This window comes from Rattus norvegicus, chromosome 1 (genome assembly GCF_036323735.1).
Source record: "Rattus norvegicus strain BN/NHsdMcwi chromosome 1, GRCr8, whole genome shotgun sequence".
Taxonomy (NCBI): domain Eukaryota; kingdom Metazoa; phylum Chordata; class Mammalia; order Rodentia; family Muridae; genus Rattus; species Rattus norvegicus.
The window spans coordinates 77939406-77953800 of record NC_086019.1 but is presented as its reverse complement, the minus strand read 5'-3'; the positions used below and the strand labels follow the sequence as shown (position 1 = coordinate 77953800).

The 14395-nt window shown below is 53.1% G+C and overlaps 2 protein-coding genes across 20 annotated transcripts; both read left to right on the top strand.

The window, feature by feature from the left end:
- Positions 1 to 3787: 3787 nt before the first annotated feature.
- Zfp628 (zinc finger protein 628) lies at positions 3788 to 11370 on the top strand. 13 transcript variants are annotated; one of them, XM_063281063.1, is made up of 5 exons: positions 3788 to 3994; positions 6194 to 6300; positions 6566 to 7931; positions 8116 to 8292; positions 8439 to 11370. In XM_063281063.1, exons 4-5 carry the CDS (start codon positions 8221 to 8223, stop codon positions 11238 to 11240), a joined length of 2874 nt encoding a protein of 957 aa, XP_063137133.1. In that variant the 5' UTR covers positions 3788 to 3994; positions 6194 to 6300; positions 6566 to 7931; positions 8116 to 8220; the 3' UTR covers positions 11241 to 11370. The 13 variants fall into 13 exon arrangements, with proteins under 13 accessions (XP_063137133.1, XP_038956526.1, XP_038956521.1 ...); XM_039100598.2 differs by lacking the exon at positions 6566 to 7931; XM_039100593.2 differs by lacking the exon at positions 6566 to 7931 and having other exon boundaries at positions 8116 to 8702; positions 8898 to 11370.
- Positions 11371 to 11850: 480 nt separating this feature from the next.
- Positions 11851 to 14371, top strand: Nat14 (N-acetyltransferase 14). Of its 7 annotated transcripts, none has more exons than XM_006228272.5 (3): positions 11851 to 12024; positions 12599 to 12719; positions 13289 to 14371. In XM_006228272.5, exons 2-3 carry the CDS (start codon positions 12648 to 12650, stop codon positions 13835 to 13837), a joined length of 621 nt encoding a protein of 206 aa, XP_006228334.1. In that variant the 5' UTR covers positions 11851 to 12024; positions 12599 to 12647; the 3' UTR covers positions 13838 to 14371. The 7 variants fall into 7 exon arrangements, with proteins under 7 accessions (XP_006228334.1, XP_006228335.1, XP_006228331.1 ...); XM_006228273.5 differs by having other exon boundaries at positions 11943 to 12024; positions 12602 to 12719; XM_006228269.5 differs by lacking the exon at positions 11851 to 12024 and adding an exon at positions 12142 to 12299 and having other exon boundaries at positions 12602 to 12719.
- Positions 14372 to 14395: the final 24 nt, after the last annotated feature.

Here is a 14395-nt window from a genome sequence, read left to right as displayed (position 1 = left end):
AATTATGTAATGCATTGCAGGGCAGGGCTCCTTACAGGAAGACTGTCATAGTTAGTTTGTCTCTATTGCTGTGAACAGACACGGTGACCAAGGCAACTCTTATAAGGACAACATTTAATTGGGGCTGGCTTACAGGTTCAGAGGCTCATTTCATTGTCAGCAAGGTGAGAATATGGCAATGTGCAGGCAGACAAAGTGCTGGAGGCGCTCAGAAATCAGTAGGCAGCAGGAAGTAAACTGGCTTGAGCTTCTGGGACCTTGAGGCCTATCCCCTAGTGACATACTTCCTCCAACAAAGCCACACCTCCTCTAAGGCCACACCTCCTAATAGTGTCACTCCCTGTGGGCCTATGGGGGCCATTTTGTTTCAAACCACTACGAAGACCTTGAGTGGGCCATGCATGAAGTTGTGGAAGTAAAGTCTAAGTTGTGATGGAAACCTGAGGATGTTGGAGAAGCCAAGAATGTAGACATTTGGTAAAGAAAATGTCATGGAGAAGGACCAGCCTCCACTGAGACCAAGTATGCTGCACCAAAGCCCACAGGATGTCAGGTGCCCCGCTTCAGCCAGCGGAAGTACAGAGTCTAATGTTTGCCCCGCTGTGATTGCAGTGGGTTTCCCCCCCCTTTTCTATCTTTCCACTCCTCTTCCATTTTGGAATGGGAATTGATAGGACAACATAGACCCCATTTGTCTTCACTTAAGGACCAGGTCTGACTTTGAAAAGAAGGCCATAAGGCAGCAGCTCCAGGAACAGACCATAAAACCCAGGCACAAGGTCATAAAACCCACTCCCAAAGAACGGCCTGGGGATAACCACAAAAATAGAGAAATATTTTATCTCAGGATGGGCCATCTGCGCCGGGCAGACCTATCTCAGTCTGTGGCTAAAAGTTCATGGCATAGGAATGCAGACCATTGGTCACCTGTGACCTAGCACCCACCAATGAAATTTTAGATTACCTAATCCTTCTAGACAGTCCGTGTTGTCCCCCGCCCCCTGGTTTCCTATAAGAAGGCCTGGGCACCTTTGTCTGGGGTGGCCATTTTGAAGAATGGTTGACTCCCGCATGCTGGTTGTTTCTGCAGAATAAATGCTCTTTGTCTTTGCCTACTATCAAGTCTGGGGTTTTCCTTCAGCGACTTTCAGACCCATACAGAGTGTTTATTGTGTCACTGTATATCGGAATCATGGAGCTTCCTTTTTGGTTTTGCAGGGGCTCACAGCTAAGGGGCTGCCGATGAGTTTCAGGAGAGACTTTGAACTTAATTAATAGATTTATTTTTATGTGTATGGCTGTTTTGTCCATGCTTATGTCTGTATCTATGTACCCAGTGTCTCTGGAGGGCATCAGGTTCCGTGGAACTGGAGTTACAGATAGTTGTGCATTCTAGGAATCTAGGGCTCTAGGAATCAAAGCCAGGTTCCCTGGATCTCTCTATACACAAAATGAGGAAATGCAGATTACATTTACCTACTTACTTTGTGCACAGCATAGGTACAGATCAGAGGACAGCTTGTGGGAGTTGGTTCTTTCCTCTCACCATATGCATATTGTAAATGCAATTGTTATTTTCCAGATGTAATGGTCATCTCTGATATTTATTGTTGAATAAACTTACCCTTTCTGCCTCTTTCTGAATTCCGGCTGGCTGGTTCAACTCAGCTGCTCTGGCCCAAACGCTTCTCCAAACAATGATTCTTTCAGCTTCTGGCTGAATTGCTCTGGTTGACCTTAAATCTAGAAATCTGTTCTAATTTGCTTTCTTTTCATTCTCTGGCTCATCCTGTCTTCACCTGCAACCTGTCTCTACAAAACTATCTCTAAAAAATCTGCCTCTGAACTCCACTGCATAGCCTCTCAACTCGCTGACTCGACTGATTGCCTAGAACTCAGGAGATGGCCTGTCTGCCTCTATCTCCCGAGGGCTGGGATCAAAGGCATGCGCCACCACGTCTGGTCCTAAGATTCTCTTTACCTGAAACTTGCTCCACTCCAGGCTGGCCTTGAACTCAAGAGATCTGCTTGCCTCTGTCCCCTGGGATTAAAGGCATGTACTAAGGTCATATCTGTGTTCCAGCCAGAATAGCCATGTTGCTGGATTAAAATTCCTCTACAGATATGACTTGAATTCCAGTATCAGATTGGGCAGTAAGCATCAGTATCTGCTGAGCCACCGCACCAGCCCTCTGCATGGTTTGTTTTTTTTTCTTCCCCGCCCCTGCATGTTTTTTGTTTGTTTGTTTGTTTTTTTAGTTAACACCACTAACTTAGAGCTGGAGTGATGGCTTGGTAGTTAAGAACAACTGCTAGTTTTACAGAGGACTGGGCTTCAGTTCCTTGGGACCACACCTGACAGTTCACAACTGCTCTGAAACTCTAGCTCCAGAGGATCTGACGGTTTCTTTTGGCTTCCTCGGGCACCGGGTACATATGTGGTGCACAGACATGCATGTGGGCACTCGTGCATATAGAGAAAGTAAAAATAAATAGATCTTAAGAAAAAAGCAAAAGAATCCTCTCTCCTTACCCGGGCATCAAGAGAGTGGCTCCTTAGCAACCTCTTGAGATGTAACCTGAGAGTAACCGAAATGGCCTACTTGGCTGATGCTAAGACAACTAATTGGTTACTCTCCCCTAGGAGCCTGTACCTACGCTACGGTGCCATCTTATTTTCCACCCACTCTCCTGTTGAGAAGCTCATATCTATACTTGGATGTGTCTTTCTTCTGAGATCCTTTTATAAACCTTGTGCTTAAATCTATAGTAAAATATCTTTCAATAAACTTACCATATCTGCTTCATAAACTGGCTATAGCTGTGGAATTCCTTAGACCCCAAGCCAAGTCCCCATTTTGACCTACATCAAGAGCCCTAAAAGTCTAGGGGAACTCCTTGGGCTGCTGACAATGGTGGTGTGTCTCCTTGCTACTGACAAGGACCTGGTTACCACCGATCTTTCCAACAAGAGGTAGGCAGAGATGGGTTAGAGATAAAAGGACCTTTGGGTAAGGGCAGAGAATAGCTTGTAGAAGCCCATTGGGGGGGGGCATCGCAGTAATCCCAGCATTTGGGAGATAGAGGCAGGATAAGGACATCAAGTCCAGCGTGGTGCTGGTGGGTGTGTGTCTGGAGGAGGTCCACAGTCCTAGAGTGTTTGGCTTGCAGTACTGGCTTTGAACTTGTGGCTCTCTGGAGTGTCTAAAGGCACTGTGGCTGTTGTTAAGTGTCTGTGTGCATAGGCAGTTGCACCAGTAACTAGTGGGCAGAGGCCGGAGCGGCAGCTGATGTCACTACAACACACGAAACCAACCAACCAACCAGCCAACCAACCAACCAAAGCCAAAACTATCACAAGTGAGAATGCAGGTGCAGGCCTGCAATCCCAGCTTTGGAGAGGTGAAGGCATGGGGATTATGAATTCAAAGCCAGCCCGAGCTGCATACTGTGCTCCCTACATGAGACTATTGCCTCAAAAAAAATTTTTTTTAAATAACAAAAATAATCTATCCCAAAGTCTCAGCACAGGCTGAGAAAGCAAGCAGATGCCAGCAGGCGGGGGAAGAAAAGCAGGCTTGAAGGGGCAGCTCAGACACGCCCCTCCCCAAGACCCAGGCCACGCAGGAAGGTTATGTGCCTCAGTTTCCCGCGTCTGAAGAATTCCTTTTCAGCACGAGGGAACGGAGTATGAGCACATACCATACACCTGAGGCTTGGACCCCCCAGGACTCTGCAGCTGGCGCACCCCAGCAGTGGGTGGGGCCGGGCGCGTTGCGTCATGACGCACGACGGTGGCGGCGGGGTTTGTGTGCGCGAGAGGCCGCCGATAAAGGTTGAGTGCCTCGCGCCGGGGGCCGTGGGGAGGGAGCGCGCCCCCGCCCCCTCCCGGGCCGCGGGTCCCCCAGCGCAGTGCCGGGCCCCGCTTCCCGTCAGCCCCCGCGGGAAGGCCCTGGGGTTCTCTTTGATCCCCCCTCCCCGACCGGGGCCACAGGTGAGAGACCGGAGGGCGCGGAGGGGGAAGGGCCGGAGGGCGGAGTCGTTTGGAAAACGGCGAGCGGGAAACCGGAAGGGGTACCTTAAAGGGAAGGTCGCTATTTTGCCTCCGATATTTATCTGTTAGGTAGGCTCCGCCCTCTTAAAGGGTAAGGGCAGTGTGTTTAGCTGCATTTTTGCAAAGCTTCCTTGCCGTTTTCTCCCTTCTCTTTCTCTTAAAAGGGGGATTATTTCCTTAAGAGCGGATGATAGCTTCCCAAACATTGAACGAAAAGTTTCATAATTCTTCTGGTCCCTAGAATATCTGAACAAAGATAGCCCCCCCCCCCCGGCCCCCAGATATAATCTCATGTAGCTCAGGATGCCCTCAGACTCAACTATATAGCTGAGAGTGACCTTGAGTATATGATCCACTTGCCTTCATCTACATGCTGGGATTACAGGCCTGCCTGTGCCACCACGCAGGTTTCATGGTGTCATGTGAATAGAACCCAGAGCTTCGTGCATGCCAGTCATTAACTCTTAATAACTGACTATATCCCAAACTCTAACAGCTTCCTCTCAAAACCCAGCCTTTTTTTTTTTTTTGGTTCTTTTTTTCGGAGCTGGGGACCGAACCCAGGGCCTTGCGCTTCCTAGGTAAGCGCTCTACCACTGAGCTAAATCCCCAGCCCCAAAACCCAGCCTTTTAAAGGGGATTCTCACTGCTAAGATGGGTCCCTGTTCCTTTGGGCCTCTTGTGTTAAAAGATGTGGCCTCGGGGTTGGGGATTTAGCTCAGTGGTAGAGCGCTTGCCTAGGAAGCGCAAGGCCCTGGGTTCGGTCCCCAGCTCCGAAAAAAAAGAACCCAAAAAAAAAAAAAAAAAAAAAAAAGATGTGGCCTCAGAAGCATAGGCAGTTTCTGAAGCTCATTTGTCATCCACATTTCAAAAGGAACACTAGCGCTTTAAAAGCAGAAGTCCTTTGTAACCTGTCAAGAGGGGATGGCTAGTCTATGTTCTCTCAGGCTGTATTTACTGAGCATGCACTCGGCTGATGTTTTGGTAGGTGCAGGGATGTAACAGTGAATGAGGCAGATGTTCCCTGTTCGGATGATGTGAACATTAACAATAAAACAAGCAGTGAGAGAGCTATATGTCCTGATGGGGCCATCTCTGGTACTGCCACTGCAGTACTGACTTACCGGATTTACTAGGGAAGGGTCAAACTGGCACTAGTTTGGTTACTAATGGCATCCATTCCGTTGAGGTCAGGAATCCTGCTAAACATACAGCAGTGTGTTAGACAGCCCCTCTGACAAAGAATGACCCATTTCCAAATCTCTGTGCTGATGAGGTTGAGAAATCCTGGCTAGGGTGGTGGTGATGCACGCCTTTGAGCCCGGCGCTCAGGAAGCAAAGGCAGATAGCTGAGTTCGAGGCCAGCCTGGTCTCTGTAGTGAGTTCTGGGACAGCCAGGGCTATGCAGAGAAACTGGGCCTCAAGACAAAGAGAAAGAAATCCTTGTACTTCGGTGAGGAGCCCCAGTGAGAAGGGAGCAAATCGAAGCACGGGGAGAGAGCAGGGAGTGCTGAAGGGATTTAAGTAGGCTGGTCTGAGGAAGTATTTCTGGGGTGAGTTCGTGGCTAACTTGGAGGTGACAGTGAATTGTGGATGGTAGAGGGAAGGGGCACTAGGCAGAAGCTCTGAAGTGGGGTTAGCTTTCTCTGCCCAGTTGAAAGGCCAGAGGCACGGAAAGCCAGCAAGATGGGAGAAGACTACCAGTTATGAACAGTCCGTAGGCTCCTGAGAGAGAGTTTGTCTTCTGTTCCCACATAGGTGTGGCTGTTATACTGGTTTGCCTCAAACTCATCCTCCTCCTTTCTTAGCCTCTTCTCTCACCACACCTGGTTTATGCAGTGCTGTAGTTCAAACCCAGGGCTCTGTGTGTTGGATAGGCACTCCACCAACAGAGCTACATGTCTTGCCCAACCTTTGTAATAGGAGACCGTAGAGGGGAAAAAGACATGGAGTTAGATTGTGGTTAAGTGTGAGGTATCTTGTCTACCAAGCCTGTGGAGCAAAGGAGAGGCTTGGGTAGAGCCACACTTGTGGAGTTTTTAATAGATTGTGGAATCCTAGGAGAGAGCGAGGGCTTCCAGAGAGGGGGCAGATAGAAAGACAGCAGTTCTTGACTGAGCTCTAATTCTCCACCTCCAGGTTTAGAAGGATCCAGCCCAAAGGCTAATGTGGTCACAGAAAAGAGTGTCAGCCATCTGCAGCTAGGAGATATGCTTAAAGGAAAGACTCAGCAGCAAGGAGCTGGGGTACGTGGGGACTACAGGTACCTGCACTGGTTCCAGAGGGAAGGGCAGGTTAAGCCTCCTGACCTATAAAAGACCGGAGAGAAGTGAAACAAGGGGTCTTGTTTCTTTGTTTGCTGCTGGGAGTGGGCCTGGAGAGAAGCAAACTGCTAGAGGATGCCATGGGAGGTCAGAGGCCATGGGAGGTCAGAGGCCATAGCAGAAGGCAGCTTGGGGCCGGGTCTTCGTGGTTTTTCAACTGCTACTCTTTTGGACCGGATCTTTGTAGGGATTCATTATATGCACTGTAGGGTGTTAAGAAGCACCGCTGTCCCTGCACTTGACAAGCAACAGCCAGTGTCTCCAGACATCACAAGGGGTCTCCTGAGTGGGAAGACAGTTGGCTCAGTTGGGAACCATTGGTGCCTGGATTGGAGCATGAAAACATTGTTCAGATCGCTTTTCTTTTTCCAGTCATCGGCATGGTCAGTGACAAGGTCACTGGGTAGGAACAGGGAACAAGAGGATTTCAGTTGGGGAAGAAATATGAGGGAGCATGGGGCTCAGAGAAAGTGCTGTGTGAGGTGAGAAGCATGGGCTGTGTTCTGAGTTGTAGGCCTGAATGTATGCATGGGCAGGATGTACCAGGGAGAGTGTGTACAAGGCTGGTAACTCTGGTAGCGATGGCATGATGGAAGGAGGTTGCAGATCCTCTGGGAACAGGATGTCATCATGTTGTTGTAAAAATATAAAAAATAAAAAAAGTATGGGTTGTCTTTTATCCTGCTAGGTCACACTGCAGTGCCCCAAGATATCTGCTAGGTATCGTGTCCGAAACACATCCCAACTCAGCGGCGGTCCAGAACAGCCACCGCACACTTTCCTACACTCAAACCATCACACAAAAGAACACACAACACAATAACCTTAGATTCAATTGGTAAGATATAATTGCCCACCTAAACATACAAAGCCCAGTACCATCCATCTGTTAAGAACATTTGTAACAACCTGTAAAGGTACAGCATGGAATCTTAACATCACCCGCCATATTCTCCTGCTACAGCTTTCTCTCCCTTTCCTCCTGTCTCCTCCTTTCCGTTCCAGTCTCCTCCTCTTCTTTCAAACTTCTCTCCCGCCCATCCTTCCTTCTCCTCCAATGACAGGCCTCCTTCTATCCTGTACCTGCCCCTCACCTGTATTTTACAAATTCAATGGGGAGAAGGTTCTGGTGAAGTCACCTGATTCCTGAGTACGGGACTAGGCAGCTGTCCTTGGGACAGTAGAATTAGCATCAAAATACAGATAACTCCAGGACAAACCACATCATCATCACTAGGGGTTTGGGGGACCTGAGAGTGGATGGTGGAATGGGATGCCTAAGGCTCTGATCACTCCTCGGTGGCTTTGCTTAGAGTGAAATTGTTTAGGGTGAGGTGGGGGGGGGGGGGACGACAAGTGTTGAGGTGGAGAGGTAGGAGGTAACTCTTCAAAACAGGCAGGAAACAAAGCCAGAGGCTTCTTCCAAGGGACTGATGACAGAGGGAGCCATTGTCCTCCTAAAAGCAGGACTCTCTCAAGAGACCACCCCTTCTTGGATGTGTTTGCTTCCTACTTCCTAGAGGAGCTCCTTTGCTGAGAAGTTTCCCCTCCAGGTACTCCATTACTCTTCCCTCGAGTCTATGATAGTGTTAAGCCTAGGCTGTTGCAAATCCTAACCTTAAAGAAGAGTGCCTCCAGCGTGGGCGACATAGGGAGGCTATCCCGTCCCTTGAAGAGCCAGTGTGGGTGGTGGTGAGGCCCAGTGCTTGCTTATTCTGATCAGAATCCTTCCACCAGGTGTGATGGCCGGCTCCCACATGGACATGGTGCCAGCTTCCACCATGGAGGGAACTGGGGAAAAGCCAGATTCCACTACCCCAGCACCCACCCCTGCTGCTCAGTATGAGTGCGGGGAATGTGGCAAGTCCTTCAGGTGGTCATCTCGGCTCCTGCATCATCAGCGCACTCACACAGGTGAACGGCCCTATAAATGTCCGGACTGCCCCAAAGCCTTCAAGGGTTCCTCAGCCCTTCTCTACCACCAGCGGGGCCATACGGGTGAGCGGCCCTATCAGTGCCCTGACTGCCCCAAAGCCTTCAAGCGCTCCTCCTTGCTGCAGATTCACCGCAGTGTGCACACAGGCCTGCGGGCCTTCACCTGTGGCCTCTGTGGTCTGGCCTTCAAGTGGTCATCCCATTACCAATACCACTTGAGACAGCATACTGGTGAGCGGCCCTACCCGTGTCCTGACTGCCCCAAGGCCTTCAAGAACTCATCCAGCTTAAGGCGCCACCGGCATGTGCACACGGGAGAACGCCCTTACAGCTGCAGCATTTGTGGGAAGAGCTTTACTCAGAGTACCAACCTTCGCCAGCATCAGCGGGTACACACGGGCGAGCGCCCCTTTCGTTGTCCACTTTGTCCCAAGACCTTCACACACTCCTCCAACCTGCTGCTACACCATCGCACCCACAGCCCTGCCCCCAGCCCCGCCCCCGCCCCTGCCCCAGACCCCACCCCCACAGGGGAGACCAGCAGAGCTGGCACCAAGGTTCTGGTCTCTGATGCCTACTTGCAGCCCCGCAGCCCACCTGAGCCTCCAGCCCCACCACCCCAGCCCCCACCTGTGGTGCCCGAATTCTTTTTGGCTGCTGCTGAGACTACAGTGGAGCTGGTATACCGCTGCGATGGTTGCGAGCAGGGCTTCAGTAGCGAGGAGCTCCTCTTGGAGCACCAACCATGCCCAGGTCCCACTGTGGCCACCCAGCCCCAGGATGTGCCTGCCGAGCTGCCCCAGGCTGACTCTGCTCTGCAGCCCCCACCTGCCACTACTGGCCCTTCTAATTTTGCTTGCCTTCCTTGCGGGAAATCCTTCCAGACAGTGGCAGGCCTGTCCCGTCACCAGCACAGCCATGGTGCGGCCAGTGGACAGGCCTTTCGCTGTGGTAGCTGTGATGGTGCCTTCCCACAACTGGCCAGCCTGTTGGCTCACCAGCAGTGCCACGTGGAGGAGGCGGCAGCTGGACGCCCACCACCTCAGGCTGAAGTTGCAGAAGTCACCTGTCCCCAGGAACCTGTAGCCCCAGCCACTCCTGCTCCACCTCCTCCTCCACCTGCCCCAGTTTCTGCAGAGCGGCCCTACAAATGTGCAGAGTGTGGCAAGGCCTTCAAGGGTTCTTCCGGGCTGCGCTACCACCTGCGGGACCACACAGGTGAGCGGCCCTACCAATGCGGGGAGTGCGGCAAAGCCTTCAAGCGCTCCTCCCTGCTGGCTATCCACCAGCGTGTGCACACGGGCCTGCGAGCCTTCACCTGTGGCCAGTGTGGCCTCACCTTCAAGTGGTCGTCCCACTACCAGTACCATCTGCGACTTCATTCTGGTGAGCGGCCCTATGCCTGCACTGAGTGTGGCAAAGCCTTCCGTAACACTTCGTGCCTGCGGCGCCACCGGCACGTGCACACTGGCGAGCGGCCCCACTCGTGTAGCGTGTGTGGCAAGAGCTTCGCACAGACCTCCAACTTGCGGCAGCACCAACGTGTGCACACGGGCGAGCGACCCTTCCGTTGCCCGCTCTGCCCCAAGACCTTCACACACTCCTCCAACCTGCTGCTGCACCAGCGAACTCATTCTGCGGAGCGCCCTTTTGCCTGCCCCATTTGTGGCCGAGGCTTTGTCATGGCCGCCTACCTGCAGCGGCATCTGAGGACGCACACCCCAGCCACTACAACTTCGGGGACCACTGGCCCTGCTGTAGCATCGCAGCCCCCTACCCCATTGGCTGCAGCTCCAACTCCACTGGCCGCTCAAGATGTTCATGTTCTCCCTAACCTACAGGCCATACTTTCACTCGAAGTAGCTGGGGGCACAGCTCAGGCTACACCCCCAGGCCCAGTTGCCCCCAGTTCACAGACATTTCTCCTGGTACAGACTGCCCAGGGCCTCCAGCTGATTCCTAGCAGTGTCCAGCCCCCTACCCCACCACCACCGCCTCCACCCCCTAAACTCATTCTGCTGCCTCCTGCCAGTGCTGGAGGTATGGGCAATGGTGCTGCAAGGCCAGGCCCTCGGGCTGTTGGGAAAGCTGGACAGGGGACAGGGGTAGTGTGGTTTCCCGGCCCAGGTGGTCTAGGGGTGCAAGGAGGAGGCAATGCTGGGACTAGCGGGGGCGGGCAGAGCCTCATTGTTCTACAGAATGTAGGGAGTGGGGAGACAGGACCACAGGAAGTGAGTGGGGTTCAGCTTCAGCCAGCACAGGAAGTGGCCACGGTCCAACTACAGCCTGCACAGGAAGTGACCACAGTCCAGCTACAACCAGCACAGGAGGTGACTACAGTCCAGCTCCAGCCCCTGACAGGACAAGTCTCCAATTCTAGTGGAGGAGCTGTGGCTACCGAGGCTCCAAACCTGCTGGTGGTTCAGAGTGGGGCAGCTGAAGAGTTGCTGACCAGCTCTGGACCTGGGGAAGTGGGAGACAGTGAGGCCAGCGCTGGTATGGTTCAGGATGTCCTGTTTGAGACATTGCAGACAGATGAGGGGCTGCAGAGTGTGCTGGTGCTGAGTGGAGCGGATGGGGAACAGACTAGGCTCTGTGTGCAGGAGGTGGAAACGCTTTCGCCTGGACTGACCGAGCCAGCTGCCACTGACCCATCAGGACAGAAACTCCTTATTTTTCGTAGCGCCCCAGCTGCTGACCTTCTAGAAAGTAGCAGCGTTGCAGGAGGTACCACAACGCTGCAACTCCTGGCCCCACCAGCACCTGGCCCGGTCTCTGCCCCTGTGGGGGTGCCTGTAGCTCCCCCATCCCAGATGGTACAAGTGGTCCCCGCAGTGACTGGACCAGGGGTCATGCCTCCCCAGAACTTGCCCTCCATCCAGATAGTGCAGACTCTGCCTGCAGTCCAGTTGGTACACACGTTTTGAAGAGACCCAGTAGCAGCTCTGTCACAAACCCTCTTCCCCCGCAATTAACTGTTCTCCTCAGCTGGGCTGGGGTCAGCCCCAGAGTCAAGGGGGCTGCTGGCTGGACTTGCTAATAAAGACCCAGAATCTCCTCTTGGTTTTGTTTTCATGGGGAAGGGGATAGTCATAAATATAGCTTCTGCCTCAGGCCTGAAAGTCTTCGTTCGTTTTTGCTTCTTGGCTCTGAGAGTACTTGCTTTGTAGTTGGAAGGCAAAATGCTTCTCTGGGGTGGGGCCCAACACCCCCATTCTTTAAACTGTTAAGACTTTACTGTGGTGGTGGTGGTGGTGGGGTACACTTGTGGAGGTCAGAGAGAATACTTAGTGGGAGTCAGCCGTGTGGGTTTCTGTTTGGCAAGCTCTCTTATTTCCTGAGCTATTTCTCTGGTCCTTTCCTGTCCTTTGTATATGTTCGTGTGCAACTACACTTACTATAGTAAGGTGGGTCAGGGGTCAAATTCTGGATTCTCCACTTCTTTCCTATAAACCACCCTGACCTTTACCTCACCTGAAAGGTAGGTAGAGGGATATTATTTATCCAAACGATACCCCAGGTACCACACGGGTCGAGAAAAAGGTCCCTGAGGATGGGGATGCTCATTGCTGCCCCCATCCCTTCCCGCAAAGACCCAAGCGCCAATGAGATTAGGTTCACAAGCAACGCCTCCTCTTCCTGATGCTCAGGTCGCTTAGCAACGAAGAACCAGCAAGAAAGGAGCTGTGCTAGTCCTCCCAGGCAGGCCGGGTAAGGAACCCTCTCTCTGTTCCACGCTCCCATCCCCCTTTCTCCATGGTTTTCCCACTGGCCTCCAGCAGGTCACAGCTCTTCCCTCGTCCTCGCAGTTCCATTACTCCCAACCCCTGCCCCATAGTGGGGAAAGCTTGGCAACAGTTGCTAAGGCGCTGGTCCCGCCTCCAGTCGGGAGCGTAGACGTCACGTCCGGCGATGACCACCCCCCCCCGGCGCCCCCGACTCCGTTCCCCCCGTTACTGTCAAGGGATTCGAGCAGCCCCGTGGAGGTGCCTGCTGGGCCCTATTCCTGCCATGCGGGGTGGGACCACTTCAGGAGACTGGCTGCTAGAGTATGGGGAGAGGTTGAGTTTAAGACAGATCGCTGAATGCCTTCCCTGGAGTGGGGGACGATTTGGGAAGATTTTTAAGGAGCCCCATTAGGTATGGAGGCACCTGGCCTGCGACTATGACTGTCCTCTTTGACGATGCGCCAGCATCCTTGGTGATCTGGGAAATGCTGCAGCCCGTTCCTCCCAGGGCTTTTAGGACTCAGGTGCCCACCTAACACCAACCTACTTGTTTTCAGCAGGTGTACAACGCCAGCTCCCTCCTTGGGGGGCGGCCTGGGGGCTACCATGGCCCCCAACCACCTGTCAGTGCGGGAAATGAGGGAAGATGAGAAGCCCCTGGTGCTGGAGATGCTGAAGGTGAGAGGCCGGCAGGGGCACCAGTGAGCATGCGCAGCTACTTAGGGACGCTCAAAGTGGGTTCCACTAGCCCCGCCCACCTGCCTGACCTCCCGGGAACCTACAAAAGGGGGAGGGGGCCGTACCAGCCTCAGCAGTTTTAATTGGTCTCTTTTCTCTAGTGCTTTCATCCTACTTACATCTCAGCTGCCATTTTTTAAAAAGCAGTTAGTTGTAAGGGTGTAGAGGCTGAATATTCTGGTCTCCTGATCTTCATTCAGTTCCACTTACCAGCCCCAAAATGAGGGGTGATCTCTCTCTCTCTCACACACTCACCCCAGACCCTCCAGCGAAGAGCCCATGTCTTCGCTTTGCCTATCTTGTTCAGTCTTCTTTGGTGCTTTACCCTAGAATGCCATCCGGACTCATTGGCCCCAGGCCCTATTCATTCTTTTCGTTCAGGCAGACTGCATTCACTCAGTCCTTCACACCCAATGGGCCAGACTACTACCCTATCAGCAGGCTTCTCTACTCACTCGGGAATCCTTCCTCAGGAGTTCCAATGACTGAGCCCTTACCCCCACCCACAGGCTGGTGTAAAAGACACGGAAAACCGTGTGGCCCTTCACGCTCTGACACGTCCTCCAGCCCTTCTCCTCCTGGCTGCAGCCAGCAGTGGACTGCGCTTCATCCTGGCCTCCTTCGCCCTGGCCCTCCTGCTGCCCGTGTTTCTGGCTGTAGCGGCTGTGAAGCTGGGTCTGCGAGTTCGATGGGGCTCTCTGCCTCCACCAGGCGGGCTGGGGGGTCCCTGGGTGGCTGTCCGGGGATCCGGCGATGTGTGTGGAGTCCTGGCTCTGGCCCCTGGTGCCAACTTGGGGGACGGAGCCCGAGTTACCCGCCTCTCTGTCTCTCGATGGCACCGTCGCAGGGGCGTGGGCAGGAGGCTGCTGGCCTTTGCTGAGGCCCGAGCCCGAGCATGGTCTGGGAGTGTGGGGGAGCCTCGGGCCCGGCTCGTGGTCCCAGTGGCTGTGGCCGCTTGGGGTGTGTCAGGGTTATTGGAGGCCTGTGGCTACCAGGCAGAGGGAGGCTGGGGCTGCATGGGCTATATGCTGGTTAGGGAATTCAGCAAAGACCTGTGATTGGAGACTATGCCCATTGGGTAGATGGGCAGAGAACCAGCACCTAAAGAACACCTACTGTGTGCCGTGCACTTTACATCCCCTCCCGCAGTGTCCACCTAGTCTGCTGGGCTGATAGTGAGGCACCAAGGTTGATGGACTTACATGCTCACAGTGGACCTGCCAGATGCAATGGGGACTCTAAACTCAAATAGAACAAATTCCTTCTTGGTCTTCTGGGACCACTAGAAGTCGCCCTGTTCACTTCTCCCCCCCCCCAACCCCCAGCCCCAGTCTGTATGCACTGAAAAAACTTGTGGTTCTGGGTCTACAAAGCCCCTGTTGCGTGTATTTGAGGTCTGGAAGGGATATCTGGGGGGGGGGGAGAGAGAGAGAGAGAGAGAGAGAGAGAGAGAGACTGAGACTCTCAGAGTTAGAGTCTGACAGGGAACTCCCAAAGGGGACAGATCTTCTGGGAGTGGGTGGGACTGGGAGCATAGTGTCTCCAAGACCATCTGGTTTTTTACACTGTTTGTTAATAAATCCTGAAACTTCTGTGTGCCTGTCTCCTCTCTGATG

Coding starts and splice junctions, on each gene's coding strand:
- Zfp628 (XM_006228303.5), top strand. CDS start 8,121: ATGGCCGGCTCCCACATGGACATGGTGCCAGCTTCCACCATGGAGGGA.
- Nat14 (XM_006228268.5), top strand. CDS start 12,226: ATGACCACCCCCCCCCGGCGCCCCCGACTCCGTTCCCCCCGTTACTGT. Junction 12,300..12,598: donor ATTCGAGCAGCCCCGTGGAG/GTGCCTGCTGGG, acceptor ACTTGTTTTCAG/CAGGTGTACAACGCCAGCTC. Junction 12,720..13,288: donor TGGTGCTGGAGATGCTGAAG/GTGAGAGGCCGG, acceptor CCCCACCCACAG/GCTGGTGTAAAAGACACGGA.